Raw genomic sequence first — 13,532 nt, 5'->3', positions numbered from 1 at the left:
AGGTGCAACTCAGCTCTCCCTCAGTCAGTTTTAAGTTTGAGTGTTTCAGCATTTCTGTCTCAACCCAACTGATCAGGCATCTGTCTCTGGCCCATCGCTGCAGAAAGAGCAACTCTTGCTATCACCTCTTAGATAAAAAAACAGTGTGCCTTTTTGTCACTCAGGCACCAACATACTAAATTGCACATTGTCAGTTGTGGTCTTGATTGGCTTTGAAAGACTCCTCCAAGCATTGTTTTGATTTCAATTTCATGTCTTGGAAAGCAGGTTAAACTGGTTGTGCAGTATTAACCACACCAATCCTTCACTGATTCGGAGAAGGTCATCTCTGCAATTATTTCCTTTTGGTTAGTTTTATTTAATTCCCTCTACATCTTCCTGTAATGCCTGCAGTCTATCCAGAAAGCTGCTGTGCGTGTTCTGTTAATGGCTACTTGCCATTTGAGTATATTTTCAGGATGTTATTGCATTTCGAGCACTGCAGTGGCTAGGCTGCCCTATCCTCTTTAATCCCTCCACATTATACGTGTGTCCGGTAAGAAATTAGACAACATACAGTCCGTTGAAACTAAAGGCTTGTGTGAATCAATGAACGCTGAACTTGAGAAATGGTTATAAAAGGTCATTTTCTGTCAGTTCAAAATAAAACCAAGTTGACTGTACAAAGTCTAGCCCACGGACAAAGGGCAAATCTAGCCAAACATTTACAGAGAGCACTGCATACTATATGAGTACAGTACCTGAGCTATCATTTAATGTGTATGCTATTTTTTCATGTCTGCTAAATGGAACATTTTTAAAAAATCTTTTTTTCATGTGTTTTATTTTGTTGTGAAGGTGCCTTATTTTTGTGCATGTTTTTATGACCCTTATGAAATCTGTTTTTAATGTATTATTATTATTTTACTTGTAGTGGTAGTTAAACCTTGATGTGTGTATTGTCCTAGGACATGCCCATACATAAAGGTTGCATTCTTGTGGTCACGTGATCAGCTCACCGTCTAATCACGTCGTTTAAATGATGTGACGCATGTGACGCACGAGATTCAAAGTTGGCAGCAACGTCTGCGTGTTCAGATGCTCCTGTGACTCCGTGTTTTCATCCGCAGCTGAAGCTTTTGTGAAAAGATAACACAGAAGTTATACATCTCCATGGTTTCATACGCGTGAAGTGGGTGTTCGGTACCAGCATGGAAGGTAAAGTCATCGGACCGGGTCCGTACAGGGCGACCAAACTGGTGAGTTTGTTGCTAACTCTCCGTTAACGTTAGCACGGCACGGTCAAATGTGACGTTGAAAGGCTTAAATGCCAAGTTTTAACGTTACGGTGTTGCGTTAAATGTGTAAAGTCGCTTCAAGTGTCAAGCTGCCGCTGCGACATAATGTTACGTTTCTCATTTCTATTCCGTAAGTAGTCGAAAGCGATAACATACTTTCAAACTGAGTTTAGCCTTAAGTTTATCTTGAATTCAATTAGCTAATAGCTAACGTTACATGTGTTTTCCTTACTCAAGTAGAAGCGCAGGCGTTTTAAATCTTCGAATATAAACGGACGGCTCGCAAAACAGCACTTAAATAATTAGAGAAGTCCTTCACTGACTATTTAGTGGACAGATTCAGTGTAACGCTAATGTGTTCACTTCGTGTGTACTTTTCACTAACAACACTATTTTAACTTGTAAACATCATGCACAGCATGCCATGTTGTAGTTTTATGCATGTCCAACTCACTGGCTGTGGTCAACTCTAATAAATTACTCCATGCATTAATGCACATAAATTCATATTCTGAATTTATGTGTGTGTGTGTGTGTGTGTGTGTGTGTGTGTGTGTGTTGTTCACGTTTTGACTTATAATAGTAGAAGAAGCACAGGTGTTACTAAATAATGTTAGCAATGGTTCTCTTCTATTCAGGTGTCCCCATAAGCTGCTCAATAGCAGGGCCCTGAGACTGAAGCAGCTAAATGGAATTCAGCCCCATTAATTGTATTTGAGCCTGTGCCTTTCGTACTGTTACATGTCAAAATGTCTTCTGTGAAAAAGGCCTAATCCTCGGTGTCAAGAGAATCTCGCCTGAAAAGACCTGTGCTGAATCAGGAAAGATGAGATATAAAGTTTGCCAGAGCGGCCATACATTATTTTTTTATGTTTGCTAAATTTATCCCACATCATGCAGATGTGACAAAGATATGTCACAGTGTCTTCCTCACTAGTCTTTCATATTTTTTATCCTTTACCTGGCTAGTTTTTTCAGCTACATTATATGTCTTTTTAGGCTTGAGCCTATCCTTTTCAGCTGTTGTGTATTGCATTTGTGCCATCTGGTAGTTAGAGTTTGTTGTTAACAAAGCTTAGAAGTACACAATAGTAAATATATGGATTATGGTCTCAAAGTCCAATCCTATCCCCCAATGGCCTCAAGGCCAGCCTCTTGGCTTTTACTTGTTTTAAGTTTGTGAATCTTTCCCATCACATGTTCAGCTCTTTTCAAGATTCAGACCAGCTAGACTGAGCAGTGTTTGCTTCATGTAGTTTGATACTGGCCTGGGTTGGAATGACCTTGTGTAGCCTGTCTCTCTCTCTCTTCCTATCCCTGCTTTTATCTGCTTCTTTCATTTTTCTCCTGCCCATTGGGATGCTTTGTGAGATCTGATAAGCCGTAACCTCTGCACCATCCAAAACAGCGTGAGCACATAATGCTGTTTGTTTTGATACCTGCCTACTTTTTTGGTGACAAGAGGATATTAGAGCAGCCAGTGTTGGTTCACAGCAGACTATGAAATGAAGAACATGCACACTGTTTTTCATTCCATTCAGGGCAGAATATTTTTATCCTCGCTCACATAATGTTGTACGCATCCCTTTTTAACATAACGTTCCCAACAGCCCTCATAACATTGAAAACTTGTTGAATACATAAAATGCTGTTATGTGGGCTCTATCAGAGTCGTAGCTTGAGTGAAATATTTACATACCATATCTAAGAGTATGTTGCACTCAATTAAAAAGCAGCACTCACCAAATTTGCTATCTGTGCTATTTGCTTTCTTTTTACTGTCTACATCATCTGTCACACCCTAATGTATTTCTCCCTATTATGCAGTGGAATGAAACTATTCAACTCTTCCGTGGAGGTATGCCGTTGAGAAGGCACTGGGCACACTTCCGCTACTATGATTGGAGCTTTACGGGATCCGAGGCTGTGGATTATCTGCATGAGCTGCTGAGGGGCAACTACAACTTCGGGCCCGAGGTGACTCGCTACCAGACTCTGCAGCTGCTCAGGAAGTTCCTCAAGGCCCATGTCATTGAAGACATCAAGGGACGCCATGGGACAGAGGACTTTGAAGACAATGGCCATCTGTACAGGTGCTACTTTGTCCTCCTGCACTTTTATTTGTGTTAGTTGATACACCAGAAGGCATCGTTGCTCCTTATTGACAGATTGTCTATTCCCTCTCCGGCTGAGCCCACTGCTTTTTTATTCTTCTCCAGGTTCCCCACACTGTCTCCCCTGAAGTCTTTTCCAACAAGGCCCATATTGAGAGACAGCAGTGACCTGCCCAGACTCATTCGCTGGGATGACTATGAAGAATTGCCTCAGCAGGAAAACATTGCACCCCCAAAGTCTGCTGTCATGGTGAGAGACAGAGCTGTTTCAGCTACTGCAGTTCTTGCTTTGAGTCATGCTGTGCTTGAGATATGAGATATGAAGTAGTCATATGCAAACTTAATAGAGAGCAAATGGCAAAATGAGATTGTAAGGTTTGGATGTGCTCAACCTCTACAAACTGGATGAACCAGGCAGAATCAAAGGGCACAGCAGGATGGAATAATGAGAGCAGCCGACCAGCAATGCGTTCTTTTCCAAAGCTCTAGATTTTTACTTATTTTCACACACATAAAACACAAAGCTCACAAAAAAACAGCAGGACAAAAGAGTCACCAAGGTGCAGGTAATCGCAGCAGATTGCAGCAGCAGAGCAGAGCAAGAGCCTCAACCTACCCCCCCCCACCCCCCTACCCCCCCCCTCCCCCTCCCCCCCTCCCCCCCCCCCCCCCCCCCCCCCCCCCCCCCCCCCCCCCCCCCCCCCCTCCCTTCTCACACACTGCACCATTGCTCACCTGGCTTTTATAGCCAATCTCCTCCCACCCCAGTGACACTGTGACCTGCTCACACTTAACCCAAAACACACGCATATATAGATGTATAATTTAACACACTGACACTTATTCTACACAATGCAAATAACTACAGCCTGACAAAGTTAACAAAACCACCTAATACTCTAAAGCAGCCATGTCCAAACTATTCCATAAAGGGCCGTGTGGCTGCAGGTTTTCGTTCCAACCAAGGAGGAGGGCACCAGGCTGGACTGATTTAATCAGCTGATCTCACTTTTCAGCTGATAACTAAGGGATCCCTTGATGTTGATTGGTTGGCCTGGTGTGCTCCTCCTTGGTTGGAACGAAAACCTGCAGCCACACGGCCCTTTATGGAATAGTTTGGACATGCCTGCTCTAAAGAAACACTAAACAACGACTAAACTCAACAAAAATCCCCCTACAACCCCTCCCCTCTCTCCTCTCTGATCCCCCTGCTTAACCTAATTAGGTAAATGGCAACTGCTGGTATGCTGCGGCCGCATCTTCATGTGTGCACTCCATGAAGCACGCCCCTAAAGTGGATCTCAGAGAGAGAGAGAGAGATCAGTTAACTAGTGTCTTTTACAACAAACAAAACAAATAAACTTGCTGTATCAGTCTGTATTTGTCAATGTGCATGTTTCACTCTTAGTGAGGGGGATGCTTCCCAGCTCCCTCACAGAGATTATTTTAAGAGAGATCATTTTCATTTCCCCTGTTTAAATTACTACTGTGAGCTGTCATTCACATTATTTTGCTCTCAAGCTTATACCACACACACTGACAAATTAAAAGGAAAGCTCAGTGTAATGCAATGCAGTAGAAGAGCCCAACACAAAATATTTAAATATTATTGACAAAAAATACAGGTAAAAATAATTAACTTACTGTTGTGTTTTCTCTTTTTGTTCAGACTACCGCTTGTTTCGTTGTTCAATTCAGTTCTGCGGTACATTTTTGAGAAAATACTGAAAAGACTGAAAATTACCGTAATTAATATCAGTACATCTCTGACACAATGTCTTCAACATGTCTTTTTTTCTTTTTTTTTTAACAAAGATTTCTTTCATAAATGTTTTATTTGATCGAGTTACAAGACTGTTGTACTTCATTCTTATTACACATGGCTTATTGTGTTTCTGAACACTCAGTGTAAGTTAAAAATAACTTTTTATTTGTGTCTGTGTTCGTTGTTCATCAGACCTCAGATTTGTGGAATAAAAGGCACAGTGTGGCTATTGGGGATGTGCATGAATGCAAGCTCATACGGAGGAAGGAGATAACTGCGAAACAAGTGGACCACATCTGGAAATCAATGACAACTGCACAGTATGTAACCCTTTTACGTAACTCATTAAAACTGGTCATGTTGTTTGTACCTTTTGTTCTCGATCAGTGGGTCCCAAATGTTTTTGGACCACGGCACCCATTTAAAGAAAATGTTTTGTCATGGCACCCCAAGCCAATATAGCATGCATATATGAACCCAGATGCTTATCAGTTTAATTTATATATATGTATATTATATTCAGGAGTGCACATAACTTCTATAGTCAAGTATTCAGGTGAATACCTGGAGAGGATGTTTGATACTCACCCCGTACATAGCGTGATCTTAAAGGAAAAGACTGTTTATTGATGGGACATTTCACCCCAAAGTCAAAAATACATTTTTTCCTCTTACCTGTACTGCTGTTTATCCAGCTAGGTTGTTTTGGTGTGTTCACTCAACAGCAGTGTCTCTTTCTGGAAATCATGACCCAGTTACTCAAGATAATCCACAGACCTTGTTGTGAGGAGTTTCATGCAGGAGCTATTTTCTTTCTACCGAACTAGACCCGACAACTGTTTCACTGCATTTCAGATTTTTGTCACACATGCATGCCTGCATACCATTTATGTGCATCCCTGATTATTTATATCAGTGTTAAGTTAGATAATACAGGCCCATTCTCAATCACTCAGTATAAAAGCCAACAGGCGTCCTGCAGATTTACAGATAAAGATTTAACTTAAAATAAACAAGGAATGCAATCATATATGTAATTATATTAAATGTACTTTTCATTCATTTTCATTTTAATCTAAATTAAAATTAGTTTATATTTAAGGAGTACAAGGATGGGGGAAAAAAAGAGTTGCAGGCATTTTAATGTGATGAGTGAGCCCGCTGTTGATGTGAGTTGAGAGAACACAGCATGCAAGTCTGAGTTCACTGACAGGCTGGCTCTTGTTTTCTTGTATGCAGCAATGACAGAACCACTTCACACATTATGATGTTCATAACACGCAATACCACAGACATCCAAGATCCAAGCAGCCCAAACCTGTCTAATAAGCTGTAACTGTGTAGTGTTGAGTCTGATTTTAGCTTTATTGGTGGGCTCACTATCGGTCCCGTCACACTTTGTGAACACAAACTGTGTCAACTGCTTTTTTCTTCTGTTTTGATTCGTTATGAAATGTAACATGAAACTTTATCAATGTAATATAATATGTCAAAATGCACAATAAATGAATAATGCTACGATAAATTTTGCTGCACCCTTGACCTGCCCGCAAGGCACACCAGAGTGACATGGACCCACTTTGGGAATCGCTGCTGTAGATGTTTAAATGGCAACTCTTTTGTTTCAGTTTGCAAAGTGTGCTGGGCCTAACGTCATTGGATGGAGTTTTAGACCCACGGCATGTGAACGGCAAGCACATTGTTCACAATGTGTTCAGCGTGAATAAGACGGGCATCGTCATATTGGAGAATAAAGCTGGTAAGCACAGATTCACAGCTGGAAGAACAATTGTTCAGCAGCAACATACAAGAACATTATGACTCACCTACTGTATCTCCTTTTGCATCTCCAGAGGACATGCCATACTGGGTTGTATCAGCAATGAAATGCCTCGCCAATTGTAAGTTTACATCTTCTGCTCACTCTCACATCTCCATCTGTTTGGGATTTGGACTTCAGTGGATACAAGCACCTGAAGGACATAAGTTACAGTAAATCTCTAAAATGATTCATGAGGACACAAATCTGTTAACAGAAACTTTAATTTATTTCTCACTAATGAGAATTGAGAGTAGGTGCCATATTTTCAGATGGCTCATGTCTTAATTTACTGTTTTTACAGTATGTGAATGTATAGGTTTGTGCACTTATAAATATACCATAAAATCTGTGGTACCAATGCCAAGTACTAAGTATGTTTATGCACATGTATTCAACATTAACCAGGATCAACTGTACAACCCCAATTCCAAAAAAGTTGGGATGCTACATAAAACATCAATAAAACCGAAAATTTGCTAATCCTTTTTGACGTATGCTCAACTGAAAACCGTACAGCTAATATATTTAATGTTTTGCCTCATCTGTTTAATAGATTTTTGCAAATAAATGCTTATTCTGATGATTTGGGACAGAAGCAACAAAATACAGTTGTGGAATCCTCCAGAAACACCTGTTTGGAACATTCCACTGTTTAACACAGTCTAAACCTTTTTACTATGAGGGTTGTGTAGTTCTTATTGTTATGTGTTTGTTGTGAAGCACTAAAAACAGCATTTGTCTGCTTTCTCAGGGCCTAATGGCAATGAAAGCAAGCAGCCAGTGTACCCGGGTTTTGAAAGGGATGTTCTGAGAACAGTCGGAGATTACTTTCAGAGACTCAAAGAACCCCTGCTCACTTTCCATCTATATGAAGTCTTTGTCAACATTCTCAGTAAGTGCCTCACAGTGTGGATCCACTACTGATATTTGTGCTGTGCTGCAGATAAACAGCTGCCGGTGTTCAGTTTGTCTAGTCTGTATGTTTGCCCTCAGGAGCAAGACTATTCTTTCTCCATGTCGCTGCAGGTCTGCTGCAGGAGCAGGAGTTTGCCACTGAAGCTCTTCAAGTCAGCTGTCTCTTACTGCCGCCTCCAAACCGACGACGCCTCCAGCTTTTACTGCGCCTCATGGCTCGTGTCTGCCAGAATCCCCACCTGCCTCCACTCAATGACTTCATTGCTACCCGCACACTGGTACACATTACTGACAGTTATTTACAACTAATCTTTGTACAACCTCTCTGGTGTATTGAGGTTAATTATGACCAGGATTGTTAGAAAGGCCCACAAATCAGCATTATAATTTAAGGACAGAGTGTAACAGACAAGGAATGTAATAGAAAAATGGTAGTCCTGCAATTCACACTACCTTTATAAAGCTTGTAAGAAAGAGCATTTTATATTGTGCAAGAGAGGCTTTGTTTGCCATAGTTTGTTGTCTGTACTAAATTTTTCAAGGTGACACAGTCTCCAAGGGGGGCAGAAAAAGAAAAGCATGCCTCAGGGGCAGATATTGTTTGTCCAAAATCCTTCCTGCCTATTAAAAGTCAGGGGGTGCAAGGCAACATTTTCAGGGATGGTGGACAACCTTCTCCCCCTAAAAAAATGAGCTTTGGAATACAGAGTCTGAGTCTGAGAATACAGTCTGAGTCTGCACAATGTGATGGACATAGCAATATGGCCTGACTGAAGTAACCTTTATCAGCCTGGATATATTTGGAAAAAATACCCCTGCTGTGTATAAACACAGTTCAAAATTGCATGCTAACGTAGTGCCTGCTGCATATTCAATCACTATGTACTGAATACTACCTATTAAAATGAACAATTAAGTAGGCCATTACCAGCAGACTGTTCACACTGAAGTATACTGAAACAATAGCAAGTCCAGTTGCCGTTTATTGAGCCCCCCTTGGATAACCATGATCTGGATGACTGAGAGTCTTCACAGACATACGGGAAAAAAAGCAAAACTACAGTGTGGTGCTACACTCGTCTACTCATAGTCTGAAGAGATGCAGTGTATTTTGGGGTGGCTTCATGCTGCATACTCAGAAATTCTTTCTAATCTGTGCTACTTATGCTTGCTACTTATACTATACATTATATGAGTTATACATCTATAGAATAATTAGGAAAAGGCATGTTAATATGCATGCCATGATCTTTGAATAACTGAGGTAATTCAGCACTAAAGTTGATGAATTGTTTTAATTAATGTCTATGAACAGAAGGAAAAGCTGCTTAATAGCTACGTTGGGGGAAAGTGTATCCCACCCACAATTTAAATTTCGTATGTTCATGATCATTATTTTGTCTCTCATGTAGTTGCTATATGCTATGGATATATACTATGGCTAAAGTGAAAACTGAGCATAGTGTATTTAGAAAAATATACACTTCATGGTCACAGCAGCTCCAGACTTGCACTCTTCCCTTATGTATTGAATTTTATTTTACGGGTCTTATAAAATACTATGTGTACACCTGAAATAAGTAATCTGGTGTCCTTTTACAGCCTCCAGCACAGAATCGTTTAACCTTTATGTTTTATGAGCAGTTATATTAGGTTTGCATTTAGGCTGTCTAGATGATACTCCCAGGCTAGAAACAGTCCTCGTCTGTAACACCGCATGCATACAAAACTCAAATATTACAATCTTTACAAAAATGCTGTGCGTTCCAGATGTTATTACTTTGGATTGATTCGACAGGTGTTCATCCTGTTGTTTAAGCTTGTGCATGTAATGAGAATAGTTAGTTTATAATCCATTTCCTTGCGGTCTCTGTCCAGATGGTGCAGATGTTCTCACACTGCGTTCTGGGCTCAGTAGATGAGATGGACTTGGATGAGCTGCTCGCCACCAAACTGGTGACTTTCATGATGGAGCACCACAACACCATCTTCCAAGTCCCTTCCAAGCTGCGTCGCCAGGTTGAGGAGCACCTGTCCCACCTCAAAAGAGTTCAGGTCGGTGCACTTTGTGCAGTTAGAATTCATGAATGAATTTATGAGCAGGGACTGTGCATGTTGTCCAGTCCTGCTGCATCTCCTCCCTCCCACAGTCCATTTGTACCAAGGTTATCAATGACTGTGCGTTTAGTTGTGGGTTTAGTGTCCCATCGGGCAAAATTACCTCTTGACATTTTCTTCTGAAACAAACTTAGATATGTGATAGAAGACTGCAGCAGGAATTGAGGTGGGAGCGGTTAGTCAGCAGCATGCTGATGATGACTGGATGAAATTAAATTTACTATATAAAAATATGAGAGGCTCTTGTCTTGGTTACAACATCAGCATTATTAAAGCGGTATTGTTCATAACAGTCACTGCTCCTGTTCCTGTCACTGCTGCACTGAAGCCTGGTGTGCCTGTATCTGGTTTATATCTGTTGCTATGGGAAACAGCATAAATGTCAGAAACAGGGCCACAGTCTTTAGGGGTTTTATTCACTTTTAGTACTGACTGCTCCAAGGTAAGCCTGTTTTCATGTTTTCAAACCTATGGTAACTATAGAAGCATCTCTTTCAATGGAAAAGGGAGCAGGCAGTAGTGGGATTACATGCTGTATCAGAGATTTAACAGAGACAGATGCACAGTTTTCGCTATGATTTTGTGCTTGTCCTCACAATCGCCTTTATGGAATGGAAGTTTATTTTATTCCTCCATGCACAGATGGTTCATATTGATGCATGTGTTTTCTTTTGGCTGGCACATCAGAAAATGTAGAACACAGACTGTATTGACAGTCTGTGTTCAACATTGTTTGGCCTACAAACGGAGGCCTGATTGATTGTATCTCGTAGTCCAACAGTATCTTACACATCCCACGCTGTGAGGAGGACTGAAAACATGATTCCATTTGAGCTGAATGCTGTAAATAAGATTTTAAAACTGTAACCACCCTACACACTGAACAGATTTTTTATATTTACTAGTCATAATATATTTCCTCATTGAACTGTTCTGAGGAATATGTAGGCAAAACCATCCACCCACTGTGTTGTGTTACAGTAGAATTACAGAGAGGGTTGTTCCTAAACCCCCTGTACAATAGTGGACTATTTACAGTTAATGTAAAGCCGGTAAGTCAGTAGCTTCATGCTGGCTGCTTTTTTTTGCATATCTTTTATGTATATTTTGCATTAAATGTATTGATAGCAAAACAGGAGTGCCAATATCCAGAATATCACACCAGTATAAATCACCAAATATATACATTGATTTCCTTTATGTCATCCATCAGATCAAATACGCAGGATCAGATACAGACTTCAGCACATCTCCAGCCTTTTGTAAACAGATCAGCAGGGTGGAGTCTGAGGAGCAGAAGGTGATAGGAACACAGACCCCCTTGCAGGAGCTGCTGGAAGGCCTAATTGCAGACAAAGAACTGCCTGCCAAGGACAAGAGAAAAAGGCTTAAACAGGTATGGCTGTACCGTTTGGAAAGAAGACAAGTTAAAAAAGGAACGGCATTAAATGTAGAACTGGGAGGAGGCCTGATGGGCTAAATCAGACTGAATGTACATCTGAGCCATCCACGTTTAAGAATGTGCTTGCATGCACATGTACTTACAGTTACGATGCATATCCCTTTTTCAGTTCCAGAGGTCATACCCAGAAGTTTACAACAGTCGATTTCCCACTGAGGAGAGCAAAGCTGCCGTCATACCCGAGAAAACCCCGCGACTCAAGCCCCCACTCATGTTCTTCAAACTCAAGACACCCTTCCAGCCCTTTCAGAGGAGCTGGAGTTTTAGAGCGTGATCTGCCACCACTGACACACTTGCACTTCATGCTGTTTACACAACTCAACCTCAGTGTCATGAGATAAGGAGCAATGTGGCTGTAATAGAGCTCTGGCCCCAGTTTTGGTCTCACACACACACACACACACTCACATTTGGTCAATCACTACAACTAATGTTTAAAAATTTAGTTGCGCTTTGTAGCACTGTTGAACTAATAATTTCAATGTTAAGTTTATGGAAATAATAATAATAGTAACACTAATAATAGAAGGACATTCCCACTGACTTCCAGTCCCATTAGCAAGCACTTTGGTCTTAAATACAGAAAACTGCAAACAATAAATGTGGATACATTTTTTTATTATTGTGTTGCTAGAAAACTTGAACAATATGTAGGAAATGATCAACAATTAACACTGAGAGAACCACTTATATTTGTCAAAATGGACTTTCATAGTATGTCTCATATTTTTCTACTAAGAAACTGTTTGTTATAAAGGTCTAATGACCGGAACACATGGGGTGTGATCCAGTTAATTAATTCAGTACCAGTAAATGTAGCCTACGGTTCCAAACCCTGCATAACCAACTGCATTATCACTTGGCAAAACACACACAGTGCACACAGTGAAGGTGGCACACAAACACAAAGATGGAGTTTAGCGTAGCAGGTTAAAAAAAAAAAAAAAAAACACTATGCATACATGATGCATTGCTTCCGTGCCCCATGTATTACAGCTGTTACAAGCAGGGATGGTAGTTGACTGACACTGCCTTGTACCCAAATGCATTTCAAAAGTATTAATAGGTTATTAGAAGTTGGCATTATAGGTTGTGAAAAGGTTCCCATGAGGTCAAAATCGATGTATAAGCGTGTTTGTCACATCTTATACAGCACCTATATGCCAGTATCTGGCCCAGTAATGGCAAAAAGGCAGTTTGTTGGTATTCTTAAAGGTATTTTAGAGTTTGGAGGGGGTATTGCACATTCAATGTTATTGGCTATTGTAAATGCCAATCAATATCATTTCATCTGGTTTTGCAGGAAACCTCTGCAGAAGCATATTGCTGTTTCTGAGGCATTTCTTAAAATGGATTATATAATTTCATGATCTTGACTCTTCTAATGCAAAGATGCATTTCATTTTCACCATGGCTTTTTGATGTAGAATGATCAGTACGATGTGGAATTTAGGCAACTCAGCCTAATCTACAGTCTGTCAATGGACATATCAAGGGTTTGCTCAGAGAGGTAAAAGAGTGTATGTGATGTGTCACCTAACTGAAACAGCATTTAGTTGTTTTTTATGTTGATATCCTAAATCCTAGCGGAGGAAAAAAAGGGAAAAAAGAGGCAAACGCAAACATTTCACGTTATAAAATGTCTTTCCATTTTCTCTCTAAACTCTCCTCCCACTTTACTTGACGGGTCTTACTGTATGTGCACTCTTAAAACAACTCATTTCATGTTTTTACTTGTTGGTTTTATTCTGTATATAAGAACTTTTGTTTTTTTGATTGGTACATATTTCAGTCTCTAAAATACTCTCACACTGTTTTCAGTATATTGTCATTTTCTGTTACCTGCTGCTTTGTCATGTCAATCAGGTTGTTTTTCACTTAAATTGAGTGTCATTTTATTTTTGTAATGATTAAGCATGATATTTCTATAATGACTTTCATAAATGCTCTTGAACAAATGTAATAATGCTGGAATAACTGTTACACTTGAATTGCTGCTCTGTGCTGGAAAAATTCAACAGAATAATAATGAATTCATGTTGATGCTGATTTTACTATA

General features: G+C 40.2%; 1 protein-coding gene across 1 annotated transcript; it reads left to right on the top strand.

Moving 5' to 3' along the window:
* Positions 1-1,064: 1,064 nt before the first annotated feature.
* LOC121610566 (DEP domain-containing protein 1B-like) lies at positions 1,065-12,452 on the top strand. Its single transcript, XM_041942742.1, has 11 exons — positions 1,065-1,238; positions 3,105-3,370; positions 3,497-3,641; positions 5,349-5,476; positions 6,785-6,915; positions 7,010-7,057; positions 7,730-7,870; positions 8,005-8,171; positions 9,772-9,948; positions 11,225-11,407; positions 11,583-12,452. The coding sequence occupies exons 1-11, from the start codon at positions 1,191-1,193 to the stop codon at positions 11,745-11,747; spliced, it is 1,599 nt and encodes a 532-aa protein (XP_041798676.1). The 5' UTR covers positions 1,065-1,190; the 3' UTR covers positions 11,748-12,452.
* Positions 12,453-13,532: the final 1,080 nt, after the last annotated feature.

This window comes from Chelmon rostratus, chromosome 8, assembly GCF_017976325.1.
Source record: "Chelmon rostratus isolate fCheRos1 chromosome 8, fCheRos1.pri, whole genome shotgun sequence".
Taxonomy (NCBI): domain Eukaryota; kingdom Metazoa; phylum Chordata; class Actinopteri; order Chaetodontiformes; family Chaetodontidae; genus Chelmon; species Chelmon rostratus.
This window is presented reverse-complemented; position numbering and strand designations above follow the sequence as displayed.